Raw genomic sequence first — 20719 nt, forward strand, 5'->3', positions numbered from 1 at the left:
CTCTCCTTATGCAACAGGGTCACTGCGAGCGTCAAATGAAAACACAGTTCTCATTTCTCCTCACCTCATTTTCTACTATGTTCTCATCAGACCTCTGTGGTGACACCTACAATGGCTTAGAATCATTTAGCTTAAATGTCTACCTAATAAACTATGAGCTATTTGAGTGCTAAGAAACATGCTTTGACATCTATGATTCAATTTCCTCATTTAGAAATGGGTATAATAGAGTTCTGGTTCAAGACGGTGATGTAGGAAGACTGTGAAGTCACCTTCTCCACAGAACATACCAAACTACACCTATTAATAGAAAATTCCTGTGAAGAACTAAAAACTGACTGAACAGCTACCGAACAACAAAACACAGAGAGCATGGCAAGAGAACAGCAAGAAAGATGGATGATAACAAAGGAAACTTCCACTCCTAACACTGCAAATGGCAGTGGGGAGGAACAGCATTGAGGGACCAGGTACAGGCTCCTCTGTCTTGGGCACAGGGAACAACAACAACAACAATAACAACAAAAAACAACAAAAAAACAAAACACAGCTTAAAAGAGCAACTAGCCAGAAAATTAGAACTCTGCCAAGTGCAGAGGAGCTGCAAGAAAGCTCTCCAGGTCAGAGGAACTGGAGAACAAGCCGGTTTATATTCCCATCCCACCTTAAAGCCTAGAGTGCAGTAAGATCCAAACACCAAAATGGGAGTGCGCAGTCATCTCTGTGAGTTTGGAACTCCAGTGAGCCCAGAGTCTGCAAGCCCACACCAGCCCCAGTCATGCTGGGGCACAGAAAAGAGAAACCAGACTTTAAAAGGGCTGAGGAACTGTGGGAATGCTCTCTCCCCCTCAACCTTAAAAGTCTAGGCCAGAGCAGGATTTGGCTGCCAAGAGGAGAAGTTTCAGACATCATAAATGGAGGGTCCTAATGCCATACCAGGCAGGTGATGAAGCCATAACTGATGGGTCCAGTGGTCTAGAGAGTCTGTGTCTAAAGGAGACCAGGGTCCACCAGCCTACAGCAGTCACACTATGCCTAGGGCATAGGAAACAGGACAGCCATGTGTTTTGTTTGTGTTTTGTTTTTTTAAATTTTTAATTACTCTAATTTTTTTTTAAATTTAAAAATTTGTTTTGTCTTGTTTTGATTTTATTCTTTATTATTTTGTTCTTTCTTGTTCTCTTTTTTCTTTTATTCTTTTATTTCACTACTTTCTTTTATTTTTTTTTCTTTATTTTTTCTTTCTGTAAAAGCCATGGTTTAAAAAATAAGTAACATATACAGCCATAGCTCTGGCCCACCAGCAAGAGTCACAGCACACACAGTCTGCATAAGGTATACCATACACAATACCACTCCTTCAACTTCAGGGGAAGCAGCTGTTTCACCTAATCCATAGAAACAAACCAAGGAGGTCAAGCAAACTCAGGAGCTAGGAATATGCTCCAAAAGAAAAAGAAAAAAACCTCAGAAAAATAAGTAAATGAAACAGACATAAGCAATATGCTTGATAAATAATTTAAAGATCATAATCATGCTCACTGGGCTAGAGAAAGAAAGGAAGAGATCAGTAAGACCTTCAAATAGAAACAGAAAATATTAAAAAGAAACAAGAAAAGTTGAAGAATACAGTGACTGAAATTTTAAAAAAACACACTAGAGGGAATTAACAGTAGATGAGAGAATAAAGAACAGATCAGTGATCCAAAAGAAAGGATAATGGAAAGCATACAAGCTTAACATCTAAAAGACAAAATAATTTTAAACAATGGGGATAGACTAAGAGATCTCTTGAACAACATCTTGTGCATAAAGATTCACATTATAGGGATCCTTGAAAAAGAGAGAGAGAAAAGTGTAGAAAACTTATCTGAAGAAATAATAACTGAATACTTCCCTAACCTAGGAGGGAAATAGATATCTAAATCCAAGAAGCACAGTGCGTTTCAAACAAGATGAACCCAAGGAGGTCCATGCCAGGCACATAATAATTGAAATGTCAAAGGTAAGATAAAGAGAGTATCTTAAAAACAACAAGAGAAAAACAGAAAGTTACCAGAAGGGAAATCCTGTAAGATTATCTGCTACTTTTTCAATAGAAACTTTGCAAGCCAGAAGAGAGTGACATATCTGATATATTCAAAGAACTGAAGGGGAAAAAAAAATCCCTATAAATAAGAATATCTGGCAAGGTTATCATTCAGATTTGAAGGAGCGATAAAGACTTTCCCAGACAAACAAAAGATAGAGGAATTTATCACCACTTTTTACCAGCCTTACAGGAAATGTTAGAGGAACTTCTTTAAGTGGAAAAGAAATGGCTATAATTAGACATAAGAAAAATATGAATAAAAAGATATAAAATATAACAATCTATAAATTTCCTTCCTTCCTTCCTTCCTTCCTTCCTTCCTTCCTTCCTTCCTTCCTTCCTTTCTGTTTAAACTGAAATGACCATCATAGGACTATGGACTGCTATTAACATAAGATGTTATATACGAACCTCATGAAAATCACAAACCCCAAACCTATGATAAATACACAAAAAATAAAGAGAAATAAAACCAAACAAAACACTACAGATATTCATCGATCACAAAGAAAGAGAGTAAGAGAAGAAAGGAACAAAGAAGAACTACAAAAACAACCAGAAAACAAAATTTCAAAATGGCAGTAAATTATATACCTATCAATAACTACTTTAAATTGAGCCCAGATGTCCACTGACAGAGGAATGGATAAAGCAGATACACAATGGAATATTACTCAGCCATTGGAAAAGATGAAATCTTACCATTTTCATCAAGGTGGATGGGACTGGAGGGTATTATTGCTGAATGAAATATGTCAGTCAGAGAAAAACAATTATCATATGGTTTCACTCATATGTGGAATATAAGAAACAGTGCAGAGGATCATAGGGGAAGGAAGGAAAAACTGAATGGGAAGAAATCAGAGAGAGAGAGAAACCATGAGAGACTCTGAACTATAGGAAACAAACTGAGAGCTGCTGGAGGGGAAGTGGCTGGGGGATGGGGTAACTGGGTGTTAGGTATTAAGGAGGGCATATGATGTGATGAGCACAGGGTGTTACATGCAACTGACAAGTTACTGAACTCTACATCTGAAACTCATGATGTACTGTATGTTGGTTAATTGAATTTAAATAAATAAAAATAATCATTTTAATTGTAAATGGCCATTAAATGCGCCAATCAAAAGACAAAGAGTGGTAGAATGGATAAAAAAACAAGACCCATCTATATGCTGCCTACAAGAAACTCACCTCAGACCTAAAGACACATATAGTCTGAAAGTGAAAGGGATGGAAAAGCATTCACCATGCAAATGGAAGTAGAAAAAAAAAGGCAGGTGAGCAATACTTATATCAGACAAAACAGACTTTAAAACAAAAAATAATGAGACATAGAGGGGCAAAATATAATGATAAATGGATCAATTTAACAAGAGGATATAACATTTGTAAATATCCATACACCCAACACTGGAGCACCTAAATACAAAAAACAACAATTAATGGACATAAAGAGAAAAACTGATGGTAATACAGTAATACTATGAAAATTTAAGACTTAATTTACATCAATGGATGGATAAATCATCCAGATAAAATCAATAATGAAACAATGTCTCTGAATGACACACTGGACCAGATGGAAATTACAGATATATACAGAATATTCTACCCCAAAACAACAGAATACACATTCTTTTCAAGTGTACATGAAATATTTCTTCAGAATAGATCTACATATTAGGCCATAAAACAAGCCTCAGTAAATTAAAGAAGACTGATGCCATACCATGCATTTTTTCTGACCACAGCGGTAAGGAACTAGAAACAAATCACAAGGGAAAAAAAAACTGGAAAAAACACAAACACATGGAGAACAAACACAATGATACTAAACAACCAATACATCAATAGAACAATCAAAGAATAAAAAAAATTTAAAAATATATGGAGACAAATGAAAATGAAAGTACATGCTCCCAGATCTCTGGGACAAGGCCAAAGCAGTTCCAAGAGGGAAATATAAAGCAATACAGCCCTACTTCAAAAAATAAGAAAAAAAAAAAACAAAAAAAAAAAAACCCCAAAAACCTAACCTTCTACCTAAAGGAACTAGAATAAGAACAAACAAAGCCCAAGGTGAACAGAAGAAAGAAAGTAATAAAGACCAGAGAAGAAATAAATGACATAGAGACTAAAAAATAAATAATTCTATCAATGAAAACAAGAGCTGGTTCTTTGGAAAAAAAAATGGACAAACCCTTAGCCACATTCATTAAGAAGAAAAAGGGAAATGACACAAATAAATAAAATCAGGAGGAGAAGTAACAGCTTACACCACAGAAATGCAAATGAGTTTAAGAGAATACTATAAAAAATTATATGCCAACAAATGGGACAACAGAAAAAATGGATAAATTCCTAGAAACATACAATCTTCCAAAAATAAACCAGGAAGAAATAGAAAATCTGAAAAGACCAGTAATATGTAATGAAAATGAATTGGCAATTTAAAAAAACTACCAAAAAATAAAAGTTCAGGAACAGATAGATTCACAACTGAATTCTACCAGACATTTAAAGAAGAGTTAATACCTATTCTTCTCAAACTATTCAAAAAAATAGTAGAGGACGGAAAGCATCCCAATACACTTTACAAGGTGGGCATTACCCTGATACCAAAACCAGACAAAGACACCACAAAACAAACAAACAAAAAACCCAAACAAAAAACAAAAACAAACTACAGATCAATATCCCTGATGAACATAGATGCAAAAATCCTCAACAAAATATTAGCAAACCACATACAACAATGCATTAAAAAGATCATTCACCATGATCAGGTGGGATTTATTCCCGGAATGCAAAGATGGTTCATTTTTGCAATCAATCAACATCATACATTACCTCAACAAACTGAAGGATAAAAATCATATGATCATCTCAATATATGCAGGAAAAGCATTTGACAATATTCAACATTGATTCATGATAAAAACTCTTAGCAAAATGAGATTAGAGGTAACATACCTCAATATAATAAGGGCCACATATGAAAAACCCAGTGCTTTTATCATCCTCAAAGGGGAAAACTGAGAGTTTTTCCTCTATGATCAGGAACAAGTCAAGGATGTCCACTCTCAACACTTTTATTCAACATAGTGCTAGGAGTCCTAGCCACAGCAATTAGACAAGAAAAAGAAATGAAGCATTTATATTGGTAAAGAAGAAATTAAACTGTCACTATTTACAGATGACATGATATTATACATAGATAATCCTAAAAATTCCATGAAAAACCTACTAGAAGTATAAATAACTTCAATAAAGTGGCAGGATACAAAATTAATACCCAGTAATTGGTAGCATTTCTATACACTAACTATGAAGTAGCAGAAAGAGAAACTAAAAAACACCACCACTTAGAATTGCACCAAACACAATAAAATACCTAGGAATAAACTTAACCAAAGAGGTGAAAGATCTGTATTCTGAAAACTATAAAACACGATGAAAGAAATTAAATGTGACACAAACAAATGGAAAGATATTCTGTACTTATGGATTAGAAGAATTAATATTGTCAAAATGTCCATATCACCCAAAGTAATCTACATATTCAATGCAATCCCTATCAAATATACCAACAACATTCTTAACAAAACTAGAACAAATAATACTAACTTTTGTATGGAATCACAAAGACTCCAAATAGTCAAAGCAATCCTGAGAAAGAACAAACCTGGAGGTATTAGAATCCCAGATTACAAGTTATACTATAGAGCTGTAGTAATCAAAACAGTATGGTACTGGCACAAAATAGACCAATAGAGTCCGAGATCAATAAAATGAATAGAGAGTCCAGAAATAAAGCTACATTTAAATGGTCAACTAATCTATGACAAAGGAGGCAATAATAAACAATGGGGGAAAAGACAGTCTTTTCAATAAATGGTGCTGGGAAAATGGGATAGTTACATGTGAAAGAATGACACTGGACCACTTTCTAACACCATATACAAAAATAAACTCAAAATGGATTAAATACCTAAATGTGAGACTCAAAACCATAAAAATCCTAGAAAAGAACACAGGCAGTAATTTCTCTGACATCAGTCATAGAAACATTTTTCTAGGTATGTCTCCTAAGGCGAGGGAAACAAAAGCAAAAATAAACTATCGGGACTATATCAAAATAAAAGTTTTGGCACAGAAAAGGAAAACATCAACAAAACAAAAAGACTGAATGAGGGAAGATATTTGCAAATGATATATCTAATATCCAAAATATATAAAAAACATATATAATTCAACAACAAAAAACCAAACAACTTATTAAAAAATGAGCAGAGGACTTAAATAGGTATTATTCTAAAGACACATATATCGCCAATAGACATGTGAAAAGATGCTAAACATCACTATTGATCAGGGAAATGTAAATCAAACCCATAATGAGATATTACCCCATACGTGTTACAATAACTAAAATCAAGAAGACAAGGAACAGAAAGTGTTGGCAAGCAAGTGGAATAAAAGGAACCCTTGTCTACTGTTCATGGGAATGTAAACTGGTGAAACTGCTGTGGAAAAGAATATGGAGATGCCTTAAAAAATTAAAAATAAATATATTATCTAGTGATCTAGTAATTCCACTATTGGGTATTTATCCAGGGAAAATGAAAACACTAACTCTAAAAGATGTATGTATCCCTCTTATTGCAGCATTATTTACCACAGCCAAGACATGGAAGCAATCTAGGTGTCCATCAACAGATGAATGGATAAGGAAGATGTGATACATACATATATATGGCCATGAAATATTTCATGGCCATTAAAAAGGATGAGGTAATGCCATTTGAGTAACATGGATGGACTTAGAGGAATTTTGCTAAGTGAAATAAGTCAGACTGAGAAATACCACATGATTCTACTTATAAATGGAATCTAAGAAAAGTGAGTAAACAGAAAGAATCATAACTATAAATACAGAGAACAAACTGATGGTTGCTTGATGGAAAAAAGGCGGATAGTTGAGCAAAATGGGTAATAGGGAGAGGGAGATACAGGTGTTAAGTTATGGGAATAGAAGCAGAGCATAAGGAATATAGTCAATGATATTCTAATAGCAATGTAATGGGACAGATGATAGCTACGCTTGTGGTGAACATAATACATAAACTTGTCAAATCACTAAGTTGTACAACTGAAACTAATGTAAAATTGCATGTCAAACCAAACTCAAATTTAAAAAAGGAAAGGGGGTATAAATAATAGCTTGCATTCATAGAGTCTCATGAGGATTATGCAAGATATATGCAAAGTACATGTTATTATTAATATCATTAAGACATCTTAAAACTAGTACATGGTACGTATATAAGACATGTCTGCTGAGTGAATGCAATTACATTGTAATCTCTCCAAAAGCAGTGCATTTAATCCATCAAATGTTCTGTTTATGTTATAAGGTAGCCTGAGAGCATAAAGGAAAGTTGGGGGTGAGGGGAATCCCAAGAGGAGGCAGCAGAGGCACATTTCAGTCTATAACTTTAACCTGAGAAAACTATGAGTTAAATAACCTCTGTGCCTACTCTCTACATCTCAACTTTCTCATGGCTCATGTGGTTGAATATCATCTACACTGCATTTATATGCTCTAGCCTTATATTCTACAATTCTCTTATTTCTTGGTGTGCTTTCACCATACTTGTTGTTTTTCAGTTCTTCTAAAACACCAAACTGATTTATAGAGAAGGAACTATGTCTTTCTTGTCTCTTGTCTCAGAATTTCCCTTTGCTGGCCCCTTCTTGTCAAACCAGATTTTGGCTTGAATATTCATTCACATTTCAAGCTAAAGGAGTTTCTTCCCTTCAGCCTCCACAGTATGTCATTATTTTATCATCTATCACCTTGTTTATCTACACATATAAATTATATCCATTCATAATCCTATTTATCTATCCATCCATCCATCTGTCCCCCCATCCACGCTCCACTCATCTATTTTTCTAATCTTATATGTTTCTCTCTCTCTCTCTTTAAAAGATTTTATTTATTGGCTGATTTGGCAGAGAGAGAAAGAGAAGCAGGCAAAGCAGGAGGCAGAGGGAGACTTCCTGCTGAGCAGAGAGACTGATGTAGGACTTGATCCCAGGACCCTGGGATCATGACCTGAGCCGAAGGCAGACACTTAACTGCTGAGCCACCCAGGCACCCAACTGTTTCTCTTTGTTAAAATCTATGTATCACAAGAGTAGGGACTTCATATGTCTTTTCCACTGATATATCATAGTTCCTGACATGTAAAATATGTTCATTAAATATTGTTTTAAGAAATAGCTAGACTGAAAAATATTAACATCCCTTTCTTAGTCCTCACAATGAAAGTAGTTTTATATTTTTTATTATGAAATTATAAATCACCAATAGCACTGAAAGGTCCCAAGGATGGAAATAGAGAGGGGTTGGTTAAAAAGGTACAAACTTTCAGCTGTAAGATGAATAAGGTTTGAGGTTCTAGTGTAAAACATGGTGACTACAGTTGATAGGACTATATTAAAAAATAATAATTGAAATTTGCTAAGAGAGGGTGCGTGGGTGGCTCAGTCAGTTGAGCATCTGACTCTTGATTTCAGCTCCAATCATAATCTCAGGGTCATGAGCCTGAGCCCCACATTGGGCTCGGCAATCAGTGTGGAGTCTGTTTGAGATTCTTTCTCCTCTCCCCCTGCCCTCCACCCACTCTCTTTCTCTAGAATAGATAAATGAATGAAATCTTTAAAAAAAATAAATTTGCTAAGAGAATAGAACTAAAATATTCTTCTTACCAAATAAAAACAAAAAAAAACAAAAAAAAACCAACCAAACGAATAAACCCTAAAGGTAAACATGTTAAGTAATGGATGTATTCATCCAAAAGACTGATGGAAGTCTTTTCACAAATATATATATATATATATATATACACACACACACACACACACACACATATATATATATAAAATCACCATGATATTCACTTTAAATAGCTTATAATTTTACTTATAAATTATACCTTAATAAAGCTGAAATTAAAAGAAAAAGATGAAGCAAGACTGAATCATGAAGAAACAGAAAATCCTGACAGACCAATAATTAAGGAGATTAAAGTAGAATTAAAAATCTTCCAACAATGGAAAGGCCAGGATTAGATAGTTTCACTGAGGAATTCTACCAAACATTTAAAGAATTAATGCCAATCTTTCTCAAACTCTTCTAAAAAAATGAACAGAAGGGAATACTCCCAAACTCAGTTTACAAGGCCAGGATGACCCTGATACCAGAGCCAGATAAAGACACTGTAAGAAAAACAAAACAAAACAAAACAAAACAAAAAAATAATAAAAAGAACCCTACAGGTCAATATCCTTGATACAGATGTAAAAAAGTCTCAACAGAATTTTAGCAAACAAAATTCAACAGCACATTAAAAGCATGTTACACCATGATCAAATGGGATGCAAGCATGTTTAACATACACAAATCAACAAATGTGATGCACCACATTAATAGAATAAAGAGTAAATGAAGCAAGATGGGATTGGGAGGGAGATAAACCATAAGTGACTCTTAATCTCACAAAACAAACTGAGGGTTACTGGGGAGAGGGGGGTTGGGGGGGATGGGGTTATTATGGACATTGGGGAGGGTATGTGCTATGATGATTGCGGGGAAGTGTGTAAACCTGGCGATTCACAGACCTGTACCCCTGGGGGAAAAAATATATGTTTATAAAAAATAAAATTAGAAAAAAAAAAAAGAATAAAAATATAATCATCTCAATAGATAAAGTATTTGATGAAATTCAACACCTTCTCATAATAAAAGCTCTCACCAAATTGTATATAGAAGAAATATATCCCAATATAATAAGTACGATGTATGGCAAAGCCACAGCTAACATCCTATTCAACGGTGAAAAAAATGAAAACTTTTCCTCTAAAATGAGGAATATGACAAGGGTGCCTACCCCCATCACTCCTTTTCAACATAGGAAATCCTAGCCAGAGCAATTAAGCATGAAAAATAAATAAAAGCCATCCTAATTGGAAGAAAAATTTCAAATTAAATCAACATCAAATTGACAGTTGTAAGTAGTAGGTAATTTACAAGCCATTTATATATGACCTTCCTGTTTATAATTTGATTTGGTGATTAACAGGGTAACCTTCGGCCTTTCTAACAATACAACAATTCTGAGGCAAACTGAGAAACGCTTTAAAAATCTACCTTTTATTGTGTTTTTATCTTTTAAAGACAATGCTACACATCAATTACCTGCTTCAATATTTACCAACCCTATATGGAGGGTATTATCATCGTCACTTGATAGATGTAGTTAAGGCAAGTAATTTGACCAAATTCACAATATGCAGCATGGTTGACATTAAAAGTCAGATTTGTCAGATCCCAGAGTTCAACTTCCTTACATAGCTGTGATATTCTGCTGGGGGCTTAAAACACAACTATGTAAGTGATTTAAGGGGGGTCACAAATATGTAATTCAGTACAAATCTTTACTATTTTGTTTGCTCTCTCTTTACTATGAGAAATCACATGCAAGCTCTCTCAGAATCTTTTACACCCATTCCTTCTTTTCTTTTTCCACTGCTACCATGCCCAAACCACGTGGTTAACAAGCCCTAAATTATCATTACAACTGCCATCTAATAATTTCCCTGTGACTCATCTTCACTTTGTATAATTCATATTCCACATCATCTCCCTATGAAGCTCCACTCATCACTGTTACCCCATGCTTCAACTGTGCCAGGAAATAGAAATACAAAAATCTTGGAGTAGTTCCCAATATGGTAGGGAATACAGTATGATGTGCTATAGTAGAGATGCATACATAGTACAATTATGGCATAAAGAAGTAGCTAGTGATCCATTGGATATACAGATCTGGAGATAGCAAAAAAGGTCTCATTGGTGACCCTAAATATGAAGAATATCATGTAATCCATGATAATTTCCAGGGAGAATATTCTGTCAGACATAGAACTGAGTCTAAAATCTAGAAATAAGAATTAGGGGGTAAATAGAGGAAAAAGAGTCACTTTAGTATATGAAAAGTAACTACTGAAGATATGAAAGAAAAGAAAGAGAGGAACCAGAAGTCCAGGGCATTGTGAAGTCCAAGGATGAGAGGATATGCAATTGCATCAAATGCTACAGCAGAAGCCTGAGGAATTACTACTGGATTTTTCAGACAGGAGATAAGCTACAGAGAAATGATGGAGCAAAAGACAAGAATCAAATCACAAAATATATACTAGGTGAAGAGGAGCTTGGCTCATAGGGGAGGACATAGGAGTAAAAGAGATAAGAAAAGGAGTACCTACAGATATTTACAGTTGTGAGGCTGCAAAATTCCTGTCAATGGTCCATTTTCTCTGGGAGGAGGAATGTAAGCATATTTGCTAAGAGACAGGTGTAAGAGTTGGGTAGGGTTTGGGGACAATAGCAAAATTTTTGAATAGCTGCCTTAGACTATGGGAAAAGGTCCACGAAGGCCAAAAAATACTGTAGAAGAGTGCTAGAGGTTCAGTTAAAGGTAGTGAAATGGGTTCTGGGTTGTATGTTTCTTAAGCTTCTTGATGGCATAGATGAAATACCCAAAGATATTATCAATATTGCCTTGTTTATACATTAATTCAAACACAATTAGTAATTTAATATTCAGAATACCTTGTTATCAGGAAAAAAGTTCTTCGACTGTCAGAAAAGGCAATTCTGGTTCTGGAAATGGCACTTATTCCATTATGAATGAACAATTTCCATCTTGGGGAAGAGTTATAATATAGTGGAATGAGCACAGGCTTTTAAGTCTAACATATGTAGAAATAAATCTTACCACCTGTCTTTCAGTAAATTACTACCCACTCCCCATTTGTATAACCTTAGGTAAATTACTCATCTTCTCTGAAGCTCAGCTTATTTTAAGATTGTTGAGGGTAAATGAAGTAATATATTTAAATGTTAGTGCTCAGTAAATACTACTGTCTTCTCCATTTCCTACTTGCATTCATTCCATGAGATGGACCACCATTTGCAGCTCTTTGAGACTGACATGAAGTGGGTACTTGGACAGAATCAAGTATTTGGACTTCAGAGGAGAAAACTAGATCCTGGGTTGGGGTAAACCACCAAGGTATAGCCAACTTGCAAGTCTCAAGTCAGCCTCCTTCAAATCTTTATTTCTATTCTGTTTCAATTTCTATTCTTATTTTATTTATTCTCCCATCTTCAAACCATTTGTTAAAGGCTCTAGTCTATTATTATTTTTTATACCATTTATTATAGATAGAAAGCTCACTCCAGCATTTTCTCACAAGTAATCTCAAACTGAGATGACTGTTTAATTTTGTGTCTTGTCTTCCTGTTAAACTGTGAGTTCACAGTGGAGTATAAGGGTGTGAAAGAGGGAGTTTCTCCTCTGAATCTGGGACAGTGCTCCTTGCTAGGTGATCAAGGTCATAATCATGCTGCTATAATTCCTTTATTCCATGGTGTAATTACCAAAAGAAACGGAAAGTGCCTGTGGAAAAAATTTTGAATGATGAGAGAATTTTAAAATTAGCTTTAAATACCAATGAAGAGAAATAAAGAGTAAGGGATGACCAAAAGCCACAAAGCTGTTTTGAGCACTTCAGGCTTATTCATCTTTAGCCCAGTGCCTGGTGTGAATACATGGGAGAAGGAATGGGAATAACACGTTCTAAATATGTGCTCTGTGCCAGATCTGTGTAATACATCTTAACATATATTCTTTCATTTACTTCTCCCAACAAGCCATTAGATAGGAAATAATATTGCCTTTTTTCACATGAACTTGAAATTGAGAAATCAAATAATTTTCTTGTATTCTTAGATATTCAGTTGTAGAGATAGTATTTGAACCCGGGCCTGCAAACTCTGAATTTCATAAGGTTTCTATGGTATTATTTTGCCTATTCCAAGGATATATTGAACTGAAAACTGAAATATATATTGAACTGAAGTAGATCTTTATTCATATAATCAACCATTGCTCAGTAATGGCGGTGATATTCCATGAGATAGTGCATGTAATTAAAATCCAGTTTATACTTTAAATGGAGGCAGGGGATGTAGATGTAGGTGAATCCTAAAATCATCACCTGCAGTTGTTCCTGGTTTTTTTTTTGTCTTTACCACTGAACAAAGAAATATACCTAGCAGATAAGAGCTGTCTTGCTTTCTGAGGTGGAGATGACAATATGGAGCTGCATTCAGCAGAAATCTGGGTTCGGTTTTTTCCTCTAAATACATGGGGATTGAGGAAAGTTCAATACAGATGGAAAAGGGGAGAGATTAAAAAGATAGGGAGATATTAACAATTATTACCAGACAACTTCCAAAGAGAAAAATGTATCCCATGCCTACATCATGGTGAACTACTAAACATTACCTCTTATTGAAAAATATAGTTATTTGTGGCTTTAAAAGTAAATTGAGTACAATTGTTTTACAACCCTTCATATGTAAGAAAGATGAAAATACCCTTTTTGTTGGAAGGAGTAATTGATTCTCTATGGGAAGACAGAAGGAGATGTATGCAAGATTTCACCATAAAGGTGAAATGAAATGAATCCTGAAGGGTAAGAAAAAAAGCATCCAGAAGATCAGAGGCAAAAACGAAGATTTTATTCTATCAGATTTTAAGTTGAAGCATCTAATTTCCCTCCCTCCCCCTTCTTCCCTCCCTTCCTCTCTCCCTTCCTTCCTTCCTCTTCCTCTCTTTCTCTCTCTCTCCATTGATCTATCATCTATCATTTTCTTAAGCTCTAAGATATAAGTTGACCATAGTCAACTAGAGAAAGCCGTGGTGTAGTGGTTAAATGACAGGGCTCTAGAGCAAGGCTCCCTGGGCATGTACTCCAGCTCTGACACATACAATTACGAACTTCTCTGTGTTCACTCACTTGAAAAATGCGAGGAATGAATGTGTTAATATGTATAAATCATTTAGAATAATACCTAGCATATGATAAGGTTAGCTATCATTTTGGTTTTTTACTTTGAAAAGTTCTGCCCCATAGTCAGAATAAGTCTTGAACAACTTCAGAATCAATGGTAGAACTATACTAATTCTAAAGAATTTGATACAGAATAGTTCTATTTTGGTAGGTTCTCAGGTTTATATACAGAGTTTTCCAACCCTTTGATCATAGGTAAATATATAATTTCTTGACTTAATGTATTGATTATTGCATAGTAAAAGTAATAGATTAATTGAAAAGGGATTCATGACTTAATTAAATCTACCATCACATTTGCTTGATCTATACAAACAAGCCATTTAAAATAAAACTAATAGTAAATATGTAAAGTGTATAGTAAGTCCTGGAATCTGAATTCAAAATTTTATTTTGAGTATCAGAATCTCAGAGAAGTATCTGTCTCATATGAAATTAATGCACAGTAGAATAAAATTCTTCCCTCTGGCCTACTCATTGTGTTTCACGGAGTGAATTTTAGAGTGCTTTCAATTTAATCTCACCTAAATTATTTCTTAGAGTAGGCTGGGTCAGTCCAGCATCCATTCATCCATCCACCCATCTATCCAAACATCCATGAATGCATGTGTGCAAGCAGCAAATATTTAGGCATCTTTTACATGCAGTGTAAATTTGTGGGATACTGGAAATGAAATATTAAACAAGATAGACATAGCATTGCTAATGGTGTTCACAGGATGTCAGAGAAGACAGACAATGAGAGAAACGACTACAGTAAAGATGTTTTGACCTCGAGGAAACAGAATTTTCCCTGGTGACCCTTTATTTTGGTCTAACTGATAATCATCTCCTTTTTAATCGTACTTCTCTTTTAAATAATATTGCATCAAGCATAGAATTACTTGAGAGATCTTTACAGAACACTTATCCGGGTCACATATAGGTAGTGCTCCCATCAAAGATGTTTCATTTGCAAGAGGGACTGTATGAAACAGAGGTAGCATTCTCGTGGGAAAAGAAGTCGAAAGAGGAAAAAGCTCACAAGAATGTGCCGCCGCAGGTTCGCTGGTGTGCCGGACGGAGAGGAGCTGGTGCTGAGGGCATTCTCAATGTCCTGATCAAGTTGGTCCAGTTTCATAATTAGCAGCACCATGGAGTCCAGCCGCGCCCTATCTCGATCTTCTCTTATTTCCTGAGGAACAGAACATGTTGTTACTGAATCTGAAAGGCCATTTCTTGGAAAGAATAAAAAGTTCCCTGTTCTTCAATGTGACAAAAAGGACACTGAATAATAGGCCTCCTTCTACTCAAGGGGGCAAGGAAGTTCTATTCTGTATCATCAATGGGCTCTTCATTGGGAAGATACTAGCCAACTGCCAAGGAAGCATTTTACTTGAATTTTAAATATACATCTTCTGGGAAAAAAGTGCAATGAAAAAGAAGTAAAACATCAGTGAGTACTGATACATGTTTACTATCTTTCAGCGCATTATTCTTGGGAAAAGTTATACAATACTTTTTTCATGGTACAAACCAACTATGACATACTAATAACTGTTTGTGGGGATCCATATAAGAGAATACTTTTGAAAGAATATTTCTGAGTATAGTAAAAAAAATGGGAAAATAACCAAAGAAGGCAGGATTTCAGTCTGTGTAGTAGGTTTTTTTGTTTTGTTTTTTTTTTTTTGTTTTTGCATGGGGCCATTTGCCTACGGCTACTTCAACATTTCTTTTCAAGCTTCTTCTACTTCCACACATTTTTGAAAAGAGCCCCCACGATTGTGTATCTTTTTATAAAGGATCACAGTTACTTATTCTAAATTTTCTGTAATACAGAGATATGTTGTGGAAATACTGTTGCTTCCAGGAATACCTAAAGTTTCTCATTAACCATATGTAGTTATTTGGCCATGACTGCTTACTATAGCATATCCAAATCAAGTCAATTAATATTAGGAATCTTCCAGATTCCCTGTGTGTTGTATAAGTTATCAAGGTTGGGTAAGGCACTGGGAGGGGTAAAAGGCCATGGAAAGCACAGTAAGGTTCTTCAGAAGCAAAATCTAGTGAGAGATATAATAGACTCAGGGCTAGCCCTTTTGAAGAATATCATCATTTGTCACTCATGTTGCCATCTTCTCATCTGTCTTTGATATTTATCTAGGTAAAATCAGCTTTGAAAGGAAAACCAGTGGAGACCTCAAAGGAAAAATATATCACAACAGAAGACTGAGGAGTGTGGTACAAGGGAGCAGGTGATGGTATTGGCAGTGGGATAGTTAGAGGACTGCCTGAATCAGACCTTTTGTTTTTGGCATTTTTCTTTCAATCCCCTAAATTCTCTGGCCATCATTAGGAAGGTTTCCCAAAGAACAAGGACTTACTAGGGTAATTTCATGGATTAAATAATTCTATAGGGTTCTCTGTGCCCACAAGAGATAGAGCAGATTATTAATATTACAGAGCATTATTTTCCAGGTGTCAAAGAATTGAATTAAATTGTTAGAAGAATCATTAATTAAGCTAACTATAAGTTAGTTGGGTAAGCTGAGCTTGTGTTTGGTTTAACAGACTAATGTCAAATTGAAAGAGTCATACTTCCACAAAGACATCACTTTTGAGAAGAAGTTTTTTTTTTGTTGTTGTGTTAATTACTTCAGAATACTGTGCTGTGGTTATTACTTAAATTTCCTTTCATCGTCCCTGCTGTCTAAAACATGTAATGAGGGGGTGCCTGGGTGGCTCAGTGGGTTAAGCCACTGCCTTCGGCTCAGGTCATGGTCTCGGGGTCCTGGGATCGAGCCCCACATCAGGCTCTCTACTCCGCAGGGAGCCTGCTTCCGCCTCACTCTCTGCCTGCTCCTCTGCCTACCTGTGATCTCTCTCTCTCTCTGTGTCAAATAAATAAATAAAATATTAAAAAAAAATAAATAAAACATGTAATGAGGCTGACACAATTACAGACTCTTGTCATCATAAAGTTTTATGCTTTATGCTTAAAAATGTCCAGGATATTTGCAAACAGACTTTAAACCTTACTATATATCATATCCCTCAATGTTATAGAACTTTGTTTTATTCAAAAGAGTCTTATTGGGGCGCCTGGGTGGCTCAGTCAGTTGAGTGCCTGATTCTTGGTTTTGGCTTTTGTCATGATTTCAGGGTTGTGAGATCGAGACCCGTGGTGGGCTCCACACTGGGGTTAGAGACTGCTTGGGATCCTCTCTCTCTCCCTCTTTGCCCCCACCCCCAACCTGCTTGTGTGTGCACTTGCCCACTCTCTAAAAACCAAAAAAACAGTAACAAAAGAATCAAAAGAGCTTTATAGTAAAATCCTGCTTCTATCTTAAAATGGAATCATGGAAATATTGGAGATTATTCAGTTTAATTCTCTTCTAAATACTCAGAAGATGGAAAATCTGACTAATAGAAGGCACGACGTCCTCTTGATTACTTCTCCAATATATTTGCTTGTATAATTTCCTTCTTTTTTAAACCAAAGTTGTGTTTGGCAAGACAATGTTCTTTACATCTCTATAACCACATATATTTTTTGTGTGATTTTCATTTCCCACTTATAACACCCTCAAGCACAAAAATTATGTTTTTCTACCTGGCAGATGAGTCAAATTATACAGTGCACATGCAATATGTTTTCAGGAATAATATGAAATCAATGCAAGCCAGTGAAATAACATCTCCTAAAGCCTTAGAAAGTATATCTTGATATTTTTCCAGCTACTAAGTTAATACTAAGTATGTCATGAGTTGTCCTAGCCCTACCAGCAGTGGTCTCAGAAACTATTTGTCTTTGAATTAACTGGATGCTGAGATTTGCTTTAAAACATTTTCAAATCCATGGGCTGAGCATCAAATTATTTCAAATGCTCTGCCAAAAGGAATAAAACCAAACATCCTTGGTCTACAATATTCCTTTAGAGAAATAAGCCTATTGCTTTCCCCTTCCTTCCTGGATGCTTCCTTATTCACCACGCATTACACTAGCCTGACGTGGCCAGTACACAGACCAGTATCCTGTGTTATACATCCATAAAACTTCACAAAATAGAGTTAACTATAAATCAGATGCCTTGGGTGAATTTTATTGTCTTTGTTTTTAAAGCCCAGATATTAATATTTTACTGTTCTAACCTTTCATAAGTCCATGGCTAAATTCCAGCACACAGCTCATGCTTGAAAACAGAGCTGCATATTTGCAGGATTTGGCTAGGTTGACTTCTATAGTGAAACTTCTATTTCATGCTTTCCTTATCATCCCTGACTTCTTAATAAATCAAGCTACCTATTAATGAAGGTTTTGGTATTTCAATAACCCACTCAAATCGAGGCAAAAACACTAAATTCTCTCCCCTCCCATCTTTCCTGCAGTCATAGCTGTTACGGGCCAAGTACCATTAAAGGAACTAGACAGTCACCAGTGAATAAGAGATTAAAAAAAAATTTCTGCTTTCCTGAATATTATAATCAACCATGAGAAGACAAACAACAGATAATAAATTCATGAGTAGGATGGTTTCATATAGGAACAAGTGTAAGAAGCAAATAAATAGGGTAAGAAGCTACACAATCACTGACGAGGGGTTTCCCACGTGGTATAGGGTGGCTGGAAGAGTTTTCTGTGGAAGTGAGGGCTAAATCATGATTGGGAGAAAAAGAATAGGGTAGAAGAGAGAGATGGAGGTGGAGATGGAGAGAGAGAGAAAGAGAGAGAAAGAAAGAGAAAGGAAGGAAGGAAGGGGAAAAAGGAAGGAGGAAAACTGGGAAATTAGTATTCTATGCAGTGTTGAGTGACAGCAAGATGCTGAGACAGCAATGAGTTGGATGCGTAAGAGGATCTGATAAAAGATTGGGAACACCAGAAAGGTGAGTGACAGGGAAAGGAATGAGTGCTAGCACAATGAGAGGGTGAATATAAATATGAGCCGCATTATATTGTTATAAAAGTCACTGTAAAAGAGGCCAATTCATTCTTTGAGTGGGGCCACTGGGAGGGTGCCAGCAAATAAGTGATCTACTATGCCTTTTAAACTTTTAGGGTTCTTACCACATACTGACAACTAAACATTTTGGAAACCTCACCCTACTTTATATACATGATTAATAGTTCATGATAAATAGTCACATTTATCACATGATAAACAGTTCAATTTATCTTAAGATTATTTTCTAGTCCTATAGTCTTTTTCTCCCCCTGCAACCTGAATTGTACCCACATTATGATAATTATAAGGAAATAACAAATTTAAGAGCACATTTATCTTGAGGAACAATGAATAATACAAGGAATTGTTGAATCACTATATGGTACATCTGAAACGAATATAACACTGTGTGCTAACTACAGTAGATTAAAAAAAAACAAATACTTTCATAACATGGCTGTACATATTTTGAGATCAAAGTGAAAGAAGAAGGCGCTCTTGGGGAAGTTGTTTCTTGGAAACAGGGAGTGGTATGTTGGTAAATGTCTAGAAACTGTATTCCACATAGAAAGTCCTGAATTGAAAAAAGGTCAATTTTTCTGTGACATAAATATTGCCATGGCTGGTTTCCAGCTACAAACTAGACATTACTGAATGCAGAATTGGAAGAGATGCTCCAGGTTTTCTCTTGTGAGATTATGTGAGCTGGTGACCAATAGCTGTAACTATGGTTTAATCAATGTAATAATATATTGAAATAATGCACTCTAGTTACTTAATGCATTTACTTTCCTTAACTTTTGCTTTTGTTGCCTAAGTAGAGTTTAGTCTAAATGGTAGACTTAAACTCAGTGTTCTTCTGGAGACTTCTTTTTTCCTAGCAGTTCTCACTTATCTGCCTTCCTGGAACTACCCGTTATTTATGTTCATAAAATACCTTAAAATTCATTATAATTAATGTATTTTTATAGTTGTATTTTTGACAATAAGTCAAACATATTTCTTTGAGTAACTCATGATGGATGTTTTCTTCAAAATTTAAGACTTTAGAAATCTAGAACTCTAGAACCATGGCTATTAGTTCCATAGTGTCCTGACTTTGCAGAAGAAAGTGAATTCCAGGGAGTTTTAAGTCCAGATTACTTCTCTATTAACAAAACTGAATAGAATAGAGCCCATCGCTCCCAATTCCCTGTCCTGGTCTCTTTCCAATATTCCATTTTGCTGTCCTTTCATGGATACAATTATTAAATTAATGCCACTTAGGTATCTTTACACTCTCCTCAACTCCTGCAACCTGATTCCATTCCTTCCAATATACAGAAACTATGTTTTGGAAGAACACCAATAACCACAATTAAATGTCAAAACTTTTGCATTCTAGGCTAATTCTTTCATACTTTAACAATAATTTGCTAGGTTTCCTGACCATATCCTGTGTACTATGCACTCTTCCCTAGGAAGCTACCTATTTCATATTTGTACAGTTATAATGTTTAGAAATGCCACGGAGTCAAATTTTACCTTCCTCTAACTTCCTAATTTCTCCCTCCAGAACTAGGCAGCATAAAGTGGTGTGATTCCATGAAAGTGTCTTTCAAATATTTGAAGAACTCTGGTCTGTTGGGCCTATTTTCTTCCTTTTCTAGGTGAATCATCCTCAGTTCCCTTGATGATTTTTCATACAACATGTTTTCAAACCCTC

At 35.4% G+C, this 20719-nt stretch overlaps 1 protein-coding gene across 1 annotated transcript in view; it reads right to left on the bottom strand.

The window, feature by feature from the left end:
- DLC1 (DLC1 Rho GTPase activating protein) overlaps positions 1 to 20719 on the bottom strand; it is a 412671-nt gene that overhangs the window by 294948 nt on the left and 97004 nt on the right. Inside the window, exon 3 of the mRNA XM_032843405.1 lies at positions 15111 to 15260. Coding sequence (XP_032699296.1) covers positions 15111 to 15260 — 150 coding nt within the window. The remainder of the gene's footprint in view (positions 1 to 15110; positions 15261 to 20719) is intronic.

This window comes from Lontra canadensis, unplaced genomic scaffold, assembly GCF_010015895.1.
Source record: "Lontra canadensis isolate GAN:19392208 unplaced genomic scaffold, GSC_riverotter_1.0 scaffold139, whole genome shotgun sequence".
Lineage (NCBI taxonomy): Eukaryota > Metazoa > Chordata > Mammalia > Carnivora > Mustelidae > Lontra > Lontra canadensis.